The 15,021-nt window shown below is 31.9% G+C and overlaps 1 protein-coding gene across 4 annotated transcripts in view; it reads right to left on the reverse strand.

Moving 5' to 3' along the window:
• Nucleotides 1-15,021, reverse strand: part of LOC143234883 (centriolar satellite-associated tubulin polyglutamylase complex regulator 1-like) — a 43,638-nt gene that overhangs the window by 17,711 nt on the left and 10,906 nt on the right. For 3 of the 4 annotated variants that reach the window (XR_013018848.1, XM_076472576.1, XM_076472577.1), the window contains exons 4-7: nucleotides 9,652-9,736; nucleotides 8,545-8,633; nucleotides 2,091-2,259; nucleotides 772-881 (exon numbers count right to left, since the gene is read on the reverse strand). Coding sequence is in view for 3 of the 4 variants with exons in the window: in XM_076472576.1 (XP_076328691.1) it covers nucleotides 772-881; nucleotides 2,091-2,259; nucleotides 8,545-8,633; nucleotides 9,652-9,736 (453 nt within the window). In the remaining variant the exon portion in view is untranslated. The remainder of the gene's footprint in view (nucleotides 1-771; nucleotides 882-2,090; nucleotides 2,260-8,544; nucleotides 8,634-9,651; nucleotides 9,737-15,021) is intronic. The other variant, XM_076472578.1, reaches the window with a different exon arrangement.

The raw sequence follows: 15,021 nt of genomic DNA on the forward strand, positions 1-15,021 counted from the left end.
CAATGCTGCTAGCATGTACCACAACCATATTCAATCTCTGTAATGCATGATAAATTCCTTTATGATCTTGTCATTGTATTTCTTCTGTTTTTGAACACCTTTTCTAATTGTTGTTAAACAAATCTACGCACATCAACCATTAAAAACTTTAACCACTTTGTGGACATTTTGAGACATCTTCTCACTTGTGAATAAAACATCACATCAACAGGTAATAGCATTTCCAGTCTGAACATGAGCATGTTTGATGAACAACTGTAAAACATTTCTCCATTGCATGTATGGCAAGTGTTCATCCCAGTCAACTTGGCTGGCACATAAACAAGCTTCCCAAGTATTCACTTGGTAGTCTGTTTGCCACACCATCAGATTGAAGGTGATAAGGTAAAGCATGTATCCTTGCCATACCTGACATTTTACACAACTCACTCAACACTTAGCTGTTGAAATTAACTTCTTAATCCTTATGAAGATCTTTCTGTGCTCCAAGCTGTGCTATCCAGTTCTTGACCAACATAAGTGACAGAGTGTACAAATGATAGACTTAAAGATAAGTCTCGGTTCACTTCATAAAATAGTTTCTCCAGACTGACATCTAGTGAACTGTACACATAATTAAAATTGATTTTTACCTATAACACACAATAATACAAACTTGATCACATGTTTATGTCAAAACTGCTTAGGTTCAGTCTGAAAAGAGTCTTCAGACATTCTTTATTAATAAAAGCTGGAAAAAATATATTTACATATTACAACAAAGAAATTTACCAATCATCAGTGTGATATCCTCACTTTCTGCACAAGTCTTTTCAAAGTCTTCAAATGAATCAAACACTTGGTTATTACACATTTTAATCAAGACTTCTCTTGTAGGCCAACTAACAAAAAGATGAAAAGTAAATTAATTAATTACTTTTTATATCCAGTATTATACAAGAATAAAGAAATCTATGACGTCTTGAAATACAGTTTCAAATTTGAAAGTTCTTACAGTACATTTTATAAATATTTCTTTTATAACTAAATATGTGATAACTAAGCATTACCTTAAGTAATAAGAATGATTAAAATTATCACATACAGTAGTAAACACACAGGTTTTTCTGTATCTTTTTATGATAACACTTTATACACGTATATAAATACTGTTATAAAAGTAAAGAAAATTAGCCAAGGTTTAGTCAAGAAATTACTTTAATTCACTCATTATCTTTGAAACAAATGTATTGTAAACTAAGCAATAAAAGAATCATATGAATCATCCCTATAAATGAGCAGGGGAAACATGTATAAACAGAGAAACTTTATGATACAAAGTTAATTCTTTCTAATTCTCATTTGGTCATGTATTGAGAAAGCCTGTATCTTAACTTTCTAAAAAACAACTGTTCTAAATGAACTCTTATCAGGCACAGTTAAAAACCCTAATAAACTTAGATCATATAAGTTAGAAAAATATATTCTTACATTCATTATACCAAAGCCTTATTCATTAATTATTGTGTATTTTTGTCTTTTGTACCATATAATTATATCTATTTCAGCCTCTCAATGACAAAGTGGTATGTCTGTGGACTTATACTGCTAAAAATTCGGTCTTGACATTTGTCTTGGGCAGAGCACAGATAGCTGGTTTTTGTAGCTTTGTGCTTAATAACAAACAATTTATTTTGAACCAAAAATATGATTGATAAAATGTCAATCATTTCCTTTCTCCAGTCACTTAAAATTTCTAGCAAACCATTTCTTTTGTTTTTCACATAAAATATGTAAGTCTTGATGTGTTTTTTTCTTTCTAGTGACTTTTATATAAATCTACACAAAAGCTAACCCTATTTTGAGTTAAAAGGCTAAAGTGAAGGCAAAGACTTATAACACCCAACAAAGAGTTAACTGTCATTCTTATAGTGTTCCCACAGCCACCAAATGTACAGTGCATTTTAGTGGCAGCTGCATCTGAGCTAAACACCTTCAAATTGACAGTCAGAGCACTACTAAATTTGTTTATTCATGAGAATAAACATCAAAAAGTTCTTTCAAAGACAATTTATATTTTTAAATAGTAAGGGAAAAATTACAAAACATACATAGTTGGAATCACTTTTCCAGGTTTACATCCATTGTTTTCAAGCAGGATCTGAAGGAATTTGTTTTCATTCACATTCTGGGACTTGGTTATCTCGACAGATTCACTAGCGAAATCTGAATGAGTAGACTGGAAATCTGTGAATTTTTTATAAGCATCTGCTAGAAAATCTGAAAAAATTAAACAATTATTGTTTAGTTTTGAACTTAGCATTACCAGTTACATTACAATAAATGTTCAAATTATAATAATATTAAGAAAGGCAGCTGCTAATGAAAAATATTTTATTTTATAAGTGTAAATAAATTACATGAAAGAGAAAAATATATTATAATTTTGAATAAAGGAAAAAGTGAAAGAAATAATACATGCACATGACCAGCCATCACACTGGATACTTAAAATAAAAACACTCATTCTAATCAGCCAATGAGATCATTACTCTTATGTATCTTACTGTATGAAACAGAAAAGAAAAATAAACGTTCAAAGTACTCAAAACATTTCACCTGATGTTACATAAATAAGTAAGGAGATGGAGACCAATAGAAATAGACTAAAAGAACGGTCGTGAGGTTCTGGAAGCCATGATACTTGCATACTGAAAACAAAGCTGTTAAGTATCACATAAAGTGTTTGTGTGCCCTTAATTAGCAAATCTCAGAGTTGATTGAAACCAATTTTTTTCTTATAAAAAAAACCCATTATGATTATGTTTATATCACACTGTTAAACCACACAAAATTTCTCATACAATATTATAAAAATTGTAGATTATCAAGTTCAAAGTTCATTCCCATTACATACAGCTAATGGGACATAAACTCACAACTCACACTAAATTTTAACCTTTATCAATCTCTCACTAGATGTAACTCACACCAAAGGGAAGTAATTGCAGAGATGCATTACCAAGCAAGTATAAGCTCTAATGGATGACCAGTGTGGTATACAACCTTAGTCTGAGACGAGGGTTAATGCAAAGATATTAACTCTTTCATACAGCTGGGTCAAAGTTTGCATGTCATGACCTTTTTTCATGTTACATACAAAATTTAGTTAAACTACTTTATTATAAAAGTATGTTAATTCATTTGGGATAGAAATGTACTTTTTTAAAACTTTTATATTATTTAAGTTTTAAAAGTATTTATTTCAAAGCAAAATGTTAAAATTATTCATCTTCATTTTTCTCTGTTGCCTGTTGCATGCTTACAAAATTTAACAAACAATTGGAAAAATAAACTATACATAATTACAAACACAAACATATAATATGTGCCTCCTATCTTCTTCATTTACTGAAACATCAATACATTTATCACAACTGCCTATTCTCTCACTCTCACTTTCAACAATGATTGCTAATCAGCTTTACATGGTTGTTGAATATATTTATAACCAATAAGAATAACAATATCTCTTTTAGCAGAAGATAGTTATCAGTTGTTTTATTTTGGTATCTGTGTTGTTCATTTGACCTAAACATTCAGCTATGTGATCATTATATTGCTCCTGTAATTTTTCTGATCTATCATAGTAGTTTTAAGACACACTCATTGCTGTGTGTGCTACTTCTTAAATTGAGTGCTGCTAACACTACAGCAAGAAAAACACAGTGTTACTATATGTTTATGAATACACTAGTACTATCACTACCACTACTTTTGAAACTGACATTTTTCATAATAACTTTTTTGCCAATGGCTAAGAATAAAAAAATGTAAATTTATTGGTAAATGGTAATATTCTACTGCTACAATAATATAATACAGACTTCTGAGAAGAGCCTATCAATATCAGTGAATGAAAAGACAAAAGCAGCTAACAACCATACAACCTTTGCTACATTCAATGACAGTACTCAATGAACACAACTTAAAAAAATAAATGAATACGAAAACAGTAATAATAATAAATGATTTAATATGAAATAATAAAACTCTAATATTAGAAGATATCATGTCCCTGATTATTTATTAAATTTTATTATTATTTAATTTGTTATTCAATTTCTGTAGCATCAACTTCTTATCCAATAATCCAGTTATTTTTGGCTCTAGTATATTGTTCCCTGTTGAGAAAATGCATTCTACAGCTGCACTTGATATAATAGGCACATTGAAGTAAATGAAGAGAAATTTACAAGTTGGTAAAGGGAACAAGCTCAATTCTATATCTTTTGAAGTAAATGGTTCTTTGCTCAGAAATAGCATTATTTGTGGGTTTGAGATAAAGCATATCTGACCAGGTAATACCTGCCACAGAGTCCCATTACCTGCAGTTAAAACTAAGGTTTCTGAAATAAAAACATAAATGAACTGAAATAATAAAACTTACCCAGGCAAAAAGTGAGCTGCCTTTTGCAAAAATATATGAAGGAAGATGATATCTATTAGAAGAAGACACAGCCAAGTCATGCAGATAATGAGCAATCAAGGTATTATTAGCAGTCCAGGTTCTGGCCTGAACAATCTCTTCCAAAGGAAAGCAAAACTCTGTAGCCCAGGACATAGTTATGTGACAAACATGATGAAAAGAAAGATTATAGAGATGGTGATCTTTTATGGATAAATCCAAATATGCCCACCTAATGAGATCACAAGCCCAACCAGTAAGTGTGACAGGAGATGACAGGTCATGGAAAACTGAAAAGTTCCAGGGAATAAAAGATTGGGAACATGAACCCCAAAATGAGGCAGTATGTGTCACAAATCACCTTAAGGAGTGAATAGGACAATAAGCTAATCAGGAACAAAATTACAGGTGAAAAATGAAAGGTAAGAAAATGGGTGGGAAAGCCAAACTATCTAAACTGATAACAGTAAGGAATAAGAGTCAGCAGGTGAAGAATATGGGAACTTGAGAAACAGATGGGTGGGTAGAGCAAAAACCACCACAAAGAGACCAAAGTTGGAAACTATACTGTCACTCACGGCAAATGGACATGGAAGATGGTGTAATGGATCATAAAAATGAAGATGCAACAAGTGGAGTCAGTCCCTGGGCTGAAACAGTGTATCTGACAAAAGCCATGTACAAAGACAGACAGTGGTGTTATCTGTGGAACAAGAGACTACTCCATGAGGAAAATCTTAATGAGAAAAGATAATCAATCCACCATCAGATTCAGGGGGCCAAGAAAATGTATGCTAAAACCATAATGTGGCAACTGTGGGCCCAGAAAAGATATCCAGAGAACTGGAATCAGTACTACTGTGAAAATCTCAGAATGTACCATAACAACTACAGTCAGAGAAGAGATCAACGAATTAGCAAAAGTTTAAGAAAAATGATATGAAAAGAAGACTCCTTACTGATCAGAGATTGGAAGTCTCCTGAGAGTTGAGGCAGGAACCTCAACCTTCTAAAGATTAGTTTCTGAAAATGATGTAAATCCAGACAAGGTGGAATGAGTAGCACCCTCACTGTGGTCTGGATTCTGTCTAATCACCAAGGCACAGATCTGAATACAAGTTCCACTTATCAAGGAGTGTCCACCAAAAGGAACTCACTTAAGCCTGTCTCATGAGAATGAGAGCTTCCAAGCTCACATTCCAAAAGAGATAGAAAATATTAAGCCATAATAAAGATAAGAGATGTATGAATAACTTGCTCCAAATCTGAAGATAAAGTGAAGGTTAGAAAGAAAAAGCCTTAAAAAATGAATGAGATATTGAGAGAGAGTATAAGAAAACACTTTCCCATTGTCCATTGTCTTTAGAAATCCTACATCTTGTAGGAACAGAGGAGTGTAGTCTCTGAACTGTGAATGAGAGGAAGCAAGCATAAGCCACTCATCCATAGAAAAAAGAGTGCAAAGACTCATAGAGTAAAGATGTTGGACAAGAGTTTGTACTTCCTGACAAAACACTTAAACACTCAAGGTTAGTTTGAAAGGTAAACATGACTTAGAGCACTAAATAACTATCAATGATTATATTGTGAATTATGAGGTGAAAATAAGGTTTCTAGGATCAAAAGTGCAGAAAAAAAGCCAAAGCCAAGTTCAGTCCTACAAATGGGAAATAAATGAATTCATCAATGATGTGACAAAGAGAACTTTTAAGCTCAACACTTAAGAAAATTGAAATGATTAGGCACATAGTTAACATTTATGAAAAAAATATTTACATAGAACAATAAATCAGATACTACTAGTAGTGATAATATGTAGCATACAAACTACTGAGACATATCCAAAGGATTGATGAATATCAAATGGACAAACTATCTAAACTTATCTACAAAATCTCAACATACATAGTTAAAGCACTTATTAACTAACTCATAAACCCATGAAAGTTGTAAACTGTACAAATTACATTATATTAGCAAACATGCAAAAAAATTAAATTCATCGCAAAGTAATAATTAATATCTAACTTCCAATTCATCTAAAGTAACTTAGAAGACAAAGAGTATATAACAATATATCTTACCAAAATATGAGCACTGATGATATGAAATATGTAATTCTCCTGTGTATAAATAAGAGCAAAGCCACACAAAGGGCATTTGAAATGGACCTACTATGCGCATATGTTGAAAAACTTACCAGAGGTCCTCTGGGAGAATTGGAAGCAACAAGAAGAAAGGTGGAGATGAGCAATTCCCACCAAAATGAATGATATGGTGAACAGCAACTGGTGAAAGGTGCCAGAAAAAGATAATCCAAATTGTCTACTCATTGATTGTATTCTTCCTCAGAAACATTGTTACATTGAAAAGAAGAAATTCACAGTTGAACATATGAATAAAGGTCTCTGCAAGTTAAGGCCTGTATCTCTTCTGCAGATAAAGTCAAATCCAAATACTGGGAAGTTATATCACTAGCATTTTTGACTATAACAGAAATTTCAGCAGTCGATACATTGATCGCATAATTACACTATGATCTCTTGTATTTTGGTAACAAGCTATCACTGAAAGCAAAACTTGCTGAAACAAGTAAATGCAAATAGAGTAAAATAAAACTGAAATGGCAAAGGATTATGCTCACCAACTGTAGCCAAATGCAAAAACAAATGCATGTCTAAACAATGCTGAGCAAATCTAGAAAATGAGGATTGAGCAAAAATAGGAGAGGGAGCTAGTTGTACCAGTATAAGTGGCACGGTACTATTGGTGAGAAGTAGTCACATGATATGTACATGTTCAGAAATGGTGCAAAAGTGATGAGGTACATAAACTGATGTTCTGATTGTGAAAATATTTTAATAATGCTTAGAGGGCAGGCAAACATCAAGATGGCTTTGTGTGAGATTAGATAAGACCACATTGGAATAACATATTTCTTTAGATTAAAAAGGGACTTATTATCAGCACTGTAAATATTCTTTTTGAACAAACATAACTTACACTACAACAAAACACTTTGGGATTAGAATTCACTTGCACTTTCACTTCCAACAAATTCAAAACAGTCTTTCATGTAATGAAGGATGTATCTTCTTATCTATAATTTCATATATAATTTTGGAAAAATTACAACAAAACCAGCACAATTTGATACAGTGACATAGGATGACATGAAGACAGTCTAAGGGAGGGAGCGACAAATCACAATCCAATGTTTCTTACTTTCACCCTGTGGGAAATAGCTACCAAGTTCTCTCTGTGATTTATTGTTTTACCTACAGTTACTGCTTCTTTTCTACAACTGCAACAGACTACAATGAAACCATATAATTATATGTGAAAATACTAGCAGAGAAGACAATGACATTATTCATTGTACTTCATATTTTATACTTTTTATTTCATTTTACATTGGTAAGCCTCCCCAAGTGATACAGTGGCATGTCTGCAGACTTACAACTCTAAAAACCAAGTTTCAATACCCATGGGGAATAGAGAACAGATAGCTCATTATGTAGCTTTGTCCTTATTTACAAACACACAATACCTTGATGATTTCTCTATAGTTAGTGTAAGATAGAGAAAATAAGTATAAATAAAGTTTTGTGACAAATATGTTTACAATATGTGTCTAGGAAGATCAAGATGTTATACAAATAAAATATGAAAACTGTAAGACAAAAAGAACTTTTATTCTTAGTATAAAGATCACTTTTCACACAGGCTGATCCAATAAAGAATTCACAACTTCACAGGTAAATTTTAAGTAAAAATACTTGACTGAAATATATGACTTTCTGAACAAAAAACATTAAATGTTGCTTACTAGCTTACCAAATTTCATCACAATAAATATGATGAATTCCCAGTTAAGTGTATATATACACATATATATATATGTATATATATATAACTTCACAAAAACAGGCTTGGTGTAATTTTCTTGAAGTATCAACTGCAGAACACTTGTTCAAAAAAACTGGAAAAAATATTCATGATTACATTTGAAAAAAAGATGTATTACTTTCTGGTTACAGAAATGCAAGATCTAATAGTTTTCAATTTCACATTTTCATTACATGAAAAACACTTACCTTGTAGACAGAAAGTCGCTTGAAATGAATATATGAAATTTTTTAATGTAATCATCTTTTCATTCAACGGGTTTATAATTCTTGCAACTCTGAAACATGGTTTATAAACATCATAAATTATTACTTCTTGCATTAATGTATAAAATTAAGTAAATTTAATTCTTTTATCTAGCATTGTCAACATAATCTATAGTATACTGGACCACTGCATTTCTTGCATGAGTAAAATTATGCTGGCAGTACTTATATGAGTTGCTTTTTCAGATATTTATGTGTTCCATTGTTCTGTCAGAAAACATTTATTTACTGACACCCACACAGTCGTTTTTCATATTGATATGAAGATTTTTTGATTTTTTTCAAAAACAGGTTAACTTCATTCAGCTGAGTATCTCTATGCTTGTTTTTGAGAGTTTCCCCCTGAACTGTGTCCCAAAACAACTTCTTTATAAGATCTATAAAACTACCAAGATCTTGTAAACTTAAAAAGTAATACATATTTATCTAGATGTTTGATATGAATATGTATTATTCAGTCATATTTGATTCTTTCACAATAACAAAGTTTGAAAGTACTTTCACCTTCTGGTACTCTAAATTTAAACTGCATACCAAAGCCTAAGAGATGAATTTGTAAAGAACCTAAATTTAAATTCATGCAAGAAAAACATAAAAAACTGTATGTACTATATATGATTTCTTATCAATGACCTAACTGGGATAATGAAATTTGATATTTATAATAACAACAGTCCTCAAATAGTTATAGAATAAATTGTTTTAAACAAACTTAAATGTTTTATATTAAAATTTACAACTACAATAATAATATTTTCAACGTCAGGTCTTAGAAAGCTGAGTAGACTCAAATGTCTTAACAAAACAATAATAAAAACAACTGTCTAAACAAAATTACTCCAGTTAGAGTATAATGTGTTTTTACCTCTACAGAGAAAAATTATTTGTAGAAGCATATGAATTTGTAGCAGAATAATATCATGGTACTAAAATATACATTTCACTAAACCAAGAGTTTTATTCCCAAATTCCCTTTCCAGCAAAGAAGATATTATTAAAAATACATTATCAAAACAAAAAATAAGTCACCGACATGCTTCCTCCACAACATTTTCTGGAAAGTCAGGCCATAATAAAGTAAAAAGTGAATGATAGTCAACAACCTTCAACCTTTCTGGAAAGAAAAATGTAAAGAGTACTTGTTTTATTTTAAACATATTTGAGACAAGTGATTAAATCAGGTCATTCCACAAGTAATGTCTGACAATTTAATATGGAAAGTGCATCATCATTCCTGTCTTTGCAAAAGGCTTTAATGAGTAAAATACATAGTAGGGCATGTATAAAAATGTTCAGACAGATAAAAGAAACTAGCCCAACTCTACTTTTTCAGAGCATTAATCAAATAAACCCTTATGAAGACAAATGTGTATGAGAAGTAAATTAGGCATATAATGCTTTATAAGTTTTTAAAAAAGGCAATAGTGTAGCAGAAACTACATGAAACATTCAAGGAGTTTATGGTGCAGTCTCTCAATGACAGAAAATGTCAAAGGTAGTTTCAGAAGCTCAGATCAGGTGACTAAAGCTCAAGTGATATGCCATGTTCAGATCATTCCATTTTGTTTAATGATGACTTGCTACTTGCTGCAATTGATGAAGATTATGCTGTAACAGTTGAAGAAATAGCACAGAAGCTTAATTCAACCCATTCAACAGTTTACCATCATCTGAAACAGCTTGGAGAGGTGTCAAAACTTGGAAAATGGATCCCCCATGATTTGACAGAAGCCAACCTTGGAGCAAAAGTGGACATTTGCACTTCTCTGCACTCTCGTGAACATAACTCACCAGGTTAGTGACTGGAGATGAAAAATACATATTTTATAAAAATGTTAAGTGCTGCAGATAATGGCTCAGTGCAGATACACTGGCTAAAGCACAGCCCAAAATGGACTTCCACCATAGGAAAGTCTTGTTAAGCATTTGGTGGGATAATGTTGGTTTGATCCACTTTGAGTTGCTACCACTCAATATAATGATTACATCAGACTTCAACTGTCAACAGCTAAGAGCGCTTGAATGTCGCATTGAAAGAAATGAGGCCTACTTTGATCAATCGTATAGATGTTGTGTTACACCAGGATAATGCAAGGCCCCATACAGCAAGGATTACATCTGAAAAGACTGATGAGCTAGACTGGAAAAACTTCTACATCCACCTTATTCTCCAGACCTTGCCCTATCTGATTATCATTTATTCTGAAGTGTGCAGAACTAGTTTTTGGGAAAAACTACCCTCTCTACATTCTTTTCCTCCAAACCCCAAGAATTTTATAGAAGTGACATTCAGAAGCTTTTAAATAGTTGGCAGGAAGTAATTAATAATAATGGAACATACATTATTGATTAAATAATATTAAAAGAATTTGAAATCCTTTCTCTTTTTCTGAACCTAAAATCGAACATTACTTAAGGAATGACCTGATACATATATATAATATGTATCAAAAAGTTCACACATGCAATTTCTACCTTAAAAAAAAGAAAAGAGATTAAAAGTGATTTCAAAACAGTGATTCTCCAGTTGCTCGGATGTAAGTGTGTGGGCTTATAGTGTTAAAAATCATGTTTCAATACCCATGAATGGGAACAGCATGGATAGCCAATTATGTAGCTTTGTGCTTAATAACAAACAAACAAAACAGTTATACTAAGAAAAAGGTATATCGTTTTGTTAAGTATATACAATGTTTAGTTCTCTATTCACAGTAGTTAACAAAATTTCAAAATTGGTACCAAAGTCATAAAAGATTAAATAGCTTTACAGTTAATTATTTTGGTATTTATTTATTACTATTACTTCTTTTAACTCAAACTTAATTGGTCAAGTAATTTAGTTTGAATACGAAGAGATGGAATTTTTCATTTCTACATTTCAAAACAAACATTTCACACAATACGAACCATTAATTTATATATCTTGTGAATATTTTGCAATTTCTACCTTAAAAAAAAGAAAAGAGATTAAAAGTGATTTCAAAACAGTGATTCTCCAGTTGCTCGGATGTAAGTGTGTGGGCTTATAGTGTTAAAAATCATGTTTCAATACCCATGAATGGGAACAGCATGGATAGCCAATTATGTAGCTTTGTGCTTAATAACAAACAAACAAAACAGTTATACTAAGAAAAAGGTATATCGTTTTGTTAAGTATATACAATGTTTAGTTCTCTATTCACAGTAGTTAACAAAATTTCAAAATTGGTACCAAAGTCATAAAAGATTAAATAGCTTTACAGTTAATTATTTTGGTATTTATTTATTACTATTACTTCTTTTAACTCAAACTTAATTGGTCAAGTAATTTAGTTTGAATACGAAGAGATGGAATTTTTCATTTCTACATTTCAAAACAAACATTTCACACAATACGAACCATTAATTTATATATCTTGTGAATATTTTGTACAATCATAATTATTTCACTTGAGAAATTTTTCTTTTAAGATTTTTTGCTTACTATATTCTAAATAAAACATCTTTGTGTTCTTTCCTGAGCTAGTACATATCTAAAGAGCCAGACATGACTAGATGATTAGAGTGCTCAACTTACAATCTGTGGGTCACGAGTTTGATTCTCCACTTCCCTAACCATGCTCGCCCTTTCAGCCATGGGAGTGTTATAATGTAACAGTAAACAATTCCTTCATAAAAAGAGTAGCCCAAGAGTTGGCAGTGGAAGTTAGGGCTAGCCACCTTCCCTCTAATCTTTCACTGCTAAATTAGGGACAGCTAGCAGAGGCAGCCATTGTGTTTGTTTTTCTTACAGCAAAGCCACATCAGGCTATCTGCTGAGCCCACCAGAGGGGAATCGAACCCCTGATTATAACGTTGTAAATCTGTAGACTTACTGCTGTACTAGTGGGGGGCAGCCATTGTGTAACTCTGCAAGGAATTCAAAACAAACTAAATAAAAGAAAATACTTTAACCCTTATATTTTACCTTTAAAGAGTCCAAATAGTTACATCAAATCCTTACCACAGTATAGAATTAATCTTTTTTCCTATCTACATATACTTATACTCTACAAAGTTGTTAAAATTCCAAATTGGATGTAGATTCCTAGTTCCCATCACAGGAAAATGAGTATTCTTCCTGTTTGGTGCTAGACTTGTAAGAGCTTAACCCTCTTTCTATCCAAAAGGCATGTATTTCTTATAAATGCATTTTCATAAGCAGAGAAGAAAAGAAAAAAAGAATTAAGACAACTCTAACCAGCTGAAAAATGGAATGTATGATTACCGAGTGAAATATACATCATAAGGTAATGAAGTTACGTTACAATAATATCTGTTGAAAGCCTGCACACGTTTTCAAATATAATCTATATTTTTCCCTTTTTAGTTTTCTAATGATTTTTGAAAATACTCTTAATTTTCTTTTTATAAATCCATTAAAAATTTGTAATTATGCTTATAAAAGATTAGCTAATAAATAAAAATAATATGCATTAAAAATGTGTATTATATCAATTCATCTTATACATTTCTATATTCACATATATCCAACTAACGTCTACCACAATTCTAAAGCTAGCAAGACCAAATATGGCAGGTGAGCTCAGGCATCCTGGGGAGGGAATCCTCTCACAAACATAGTATAGCCTCCTACCAAGAAGGCTAAAATGTTCCTGGAAAGTTGCCCATGTATGATAGGGGTTTAAGAGTATATTTTCAGGGTTACTAAACCCAAAACTGGCATTATATGTTTCCATTTAAAATTTTCTGCTTGCTATATTTTACATAAAACATATGATAGAAAATATGTTCTTACCCCAACTCACAAGTAACCAAAGCCAAACTTGGCATACATGCTCAGGTAAGGTACTCTCTTGGAGTAGCTGTGAACTTTGCAACAGAGCAGGGGTATTTTATGTTAGTTACAAATAAATCACAACAGTATACAAATTTTTATACTTAATTTTATTGTTTTATTGCCCTTCAAACCATGTCTCCCCACAGAGAACATGCAACTCATGTTAAATCATGTAAGTTTTATATTTTAGTTATTTTTATAATAATAAAGAATACACATGCAAAACAAGAAATATATTACTCAGTTTCAAAAATATCCTGCTTACTCCTTTTCCTCACTCCAAGCACAAAAAAATACATTAACCCACAAGCTACGGAAAATAAATTCCTTGAAATTCTTTATTCAAAAATACTTTATTGCAATATAGAAGTTGTTTTATATTTTTTATTATTCCATATTATAATATTCACTTTTGTTTCTGTGTTATTAACTATTATGACTGACACTTCAGGATATTAATGACCTCTTTAATAAGGTAGTAGATACTTTTAAAAGGTGAGTGACTTTGGAGAAGTCTAATGATGTCTCTTCTGTTTCCAATTAAGCCTTATCCATTATTATTGTTATACCATGTGTTTGTTACTCCATTGTGTTAATAAAGAAATTTTCAAAGGTTTTAATTTATTCAGACATATGGAGTTTTCATATAAACTACGAGACAATAAAGGTCTAGCTATCTATTGTTTTATCACCTTCATCTTCCCTGGGAAGGTTTTTTTAAAAATCATATAAATTATATGTGAAAATAGCAACCTTTTCCACACTCAGGTCAAATGATGTCTATAGGCTATAAAATCCATCATTTTAAATGAGTGTTAATATTTTTCTTACTTGAAAAGTATTTCATGTAACTTGAATCTCAGATTGACATGATGGTGGAAGGAGCGCTGTAGAAAAAGAAATTAAAATGATGAGCTCCTTTCTGAACATAACGTATTGTGATAAAAAGGGAAAACTCTTAGAGCATGTCATCAAGTATAGAGAACCTAGTAGCACATTACTCAGTGGCAGACCATATCCATCTCATGCAGGGAATATTCTTTTCCAACAGAACAAAAAAGTGCTGTCAAAAGAACCTCCTGTAAGGTGCTAATGTGTCACAAGTGAGTGAAATGCAATAACCATTCTACCAGTCTGTATATTTTAAGGGATCAACAAGACATGTATGTGTAATGTGGCTAAACCAAATTCTTATGTGAAATAGCTAATAGATTAAGTAGGTGCAGAGATGTGTCCTGAGGAGAAAGTAAGATTCAACCAGCTGGAATAAATAACAAGGAATGGCCTCATTTTTCAGGTATGAGTGGCCTGTATTACAATTCTAGGTAAACACCCTAGCTCTACTTCCAACTGAAAAGTGTGTCTACTTGGTCTCATACCAGTGGATCACAACACCCTAAGTTTGTTTTTTGTTTTGTTTTTGAATTTTGCACAAAGCTACTTGAGGGCTATCTGTGCTAGCCATCCCTAATTTAGTAGTGTAAGACTAGAGGGAAGGCAGCTAGTCATCACCACCCACTGCAAACTCTTGGGCTTTTACCAACGAAAAGTAGGATTGACCGTCACATTATAACGCCCCC

This window comes from Tachypleus tridentatus, chromosome 12, assembly GCF_004210375.1.
Source record: "Tachypleus tridentatus isolate NWPU-2018 chromosome 12, ASM421037v1, whole genome shotgun sequence".
NCBI classification, from domain to species: Eukaryota; Metazoa; Arthropoda; class Merostomata; order Xiphosura; family Limulidae; genus Tachypleus; species Tachypleus tridentatus.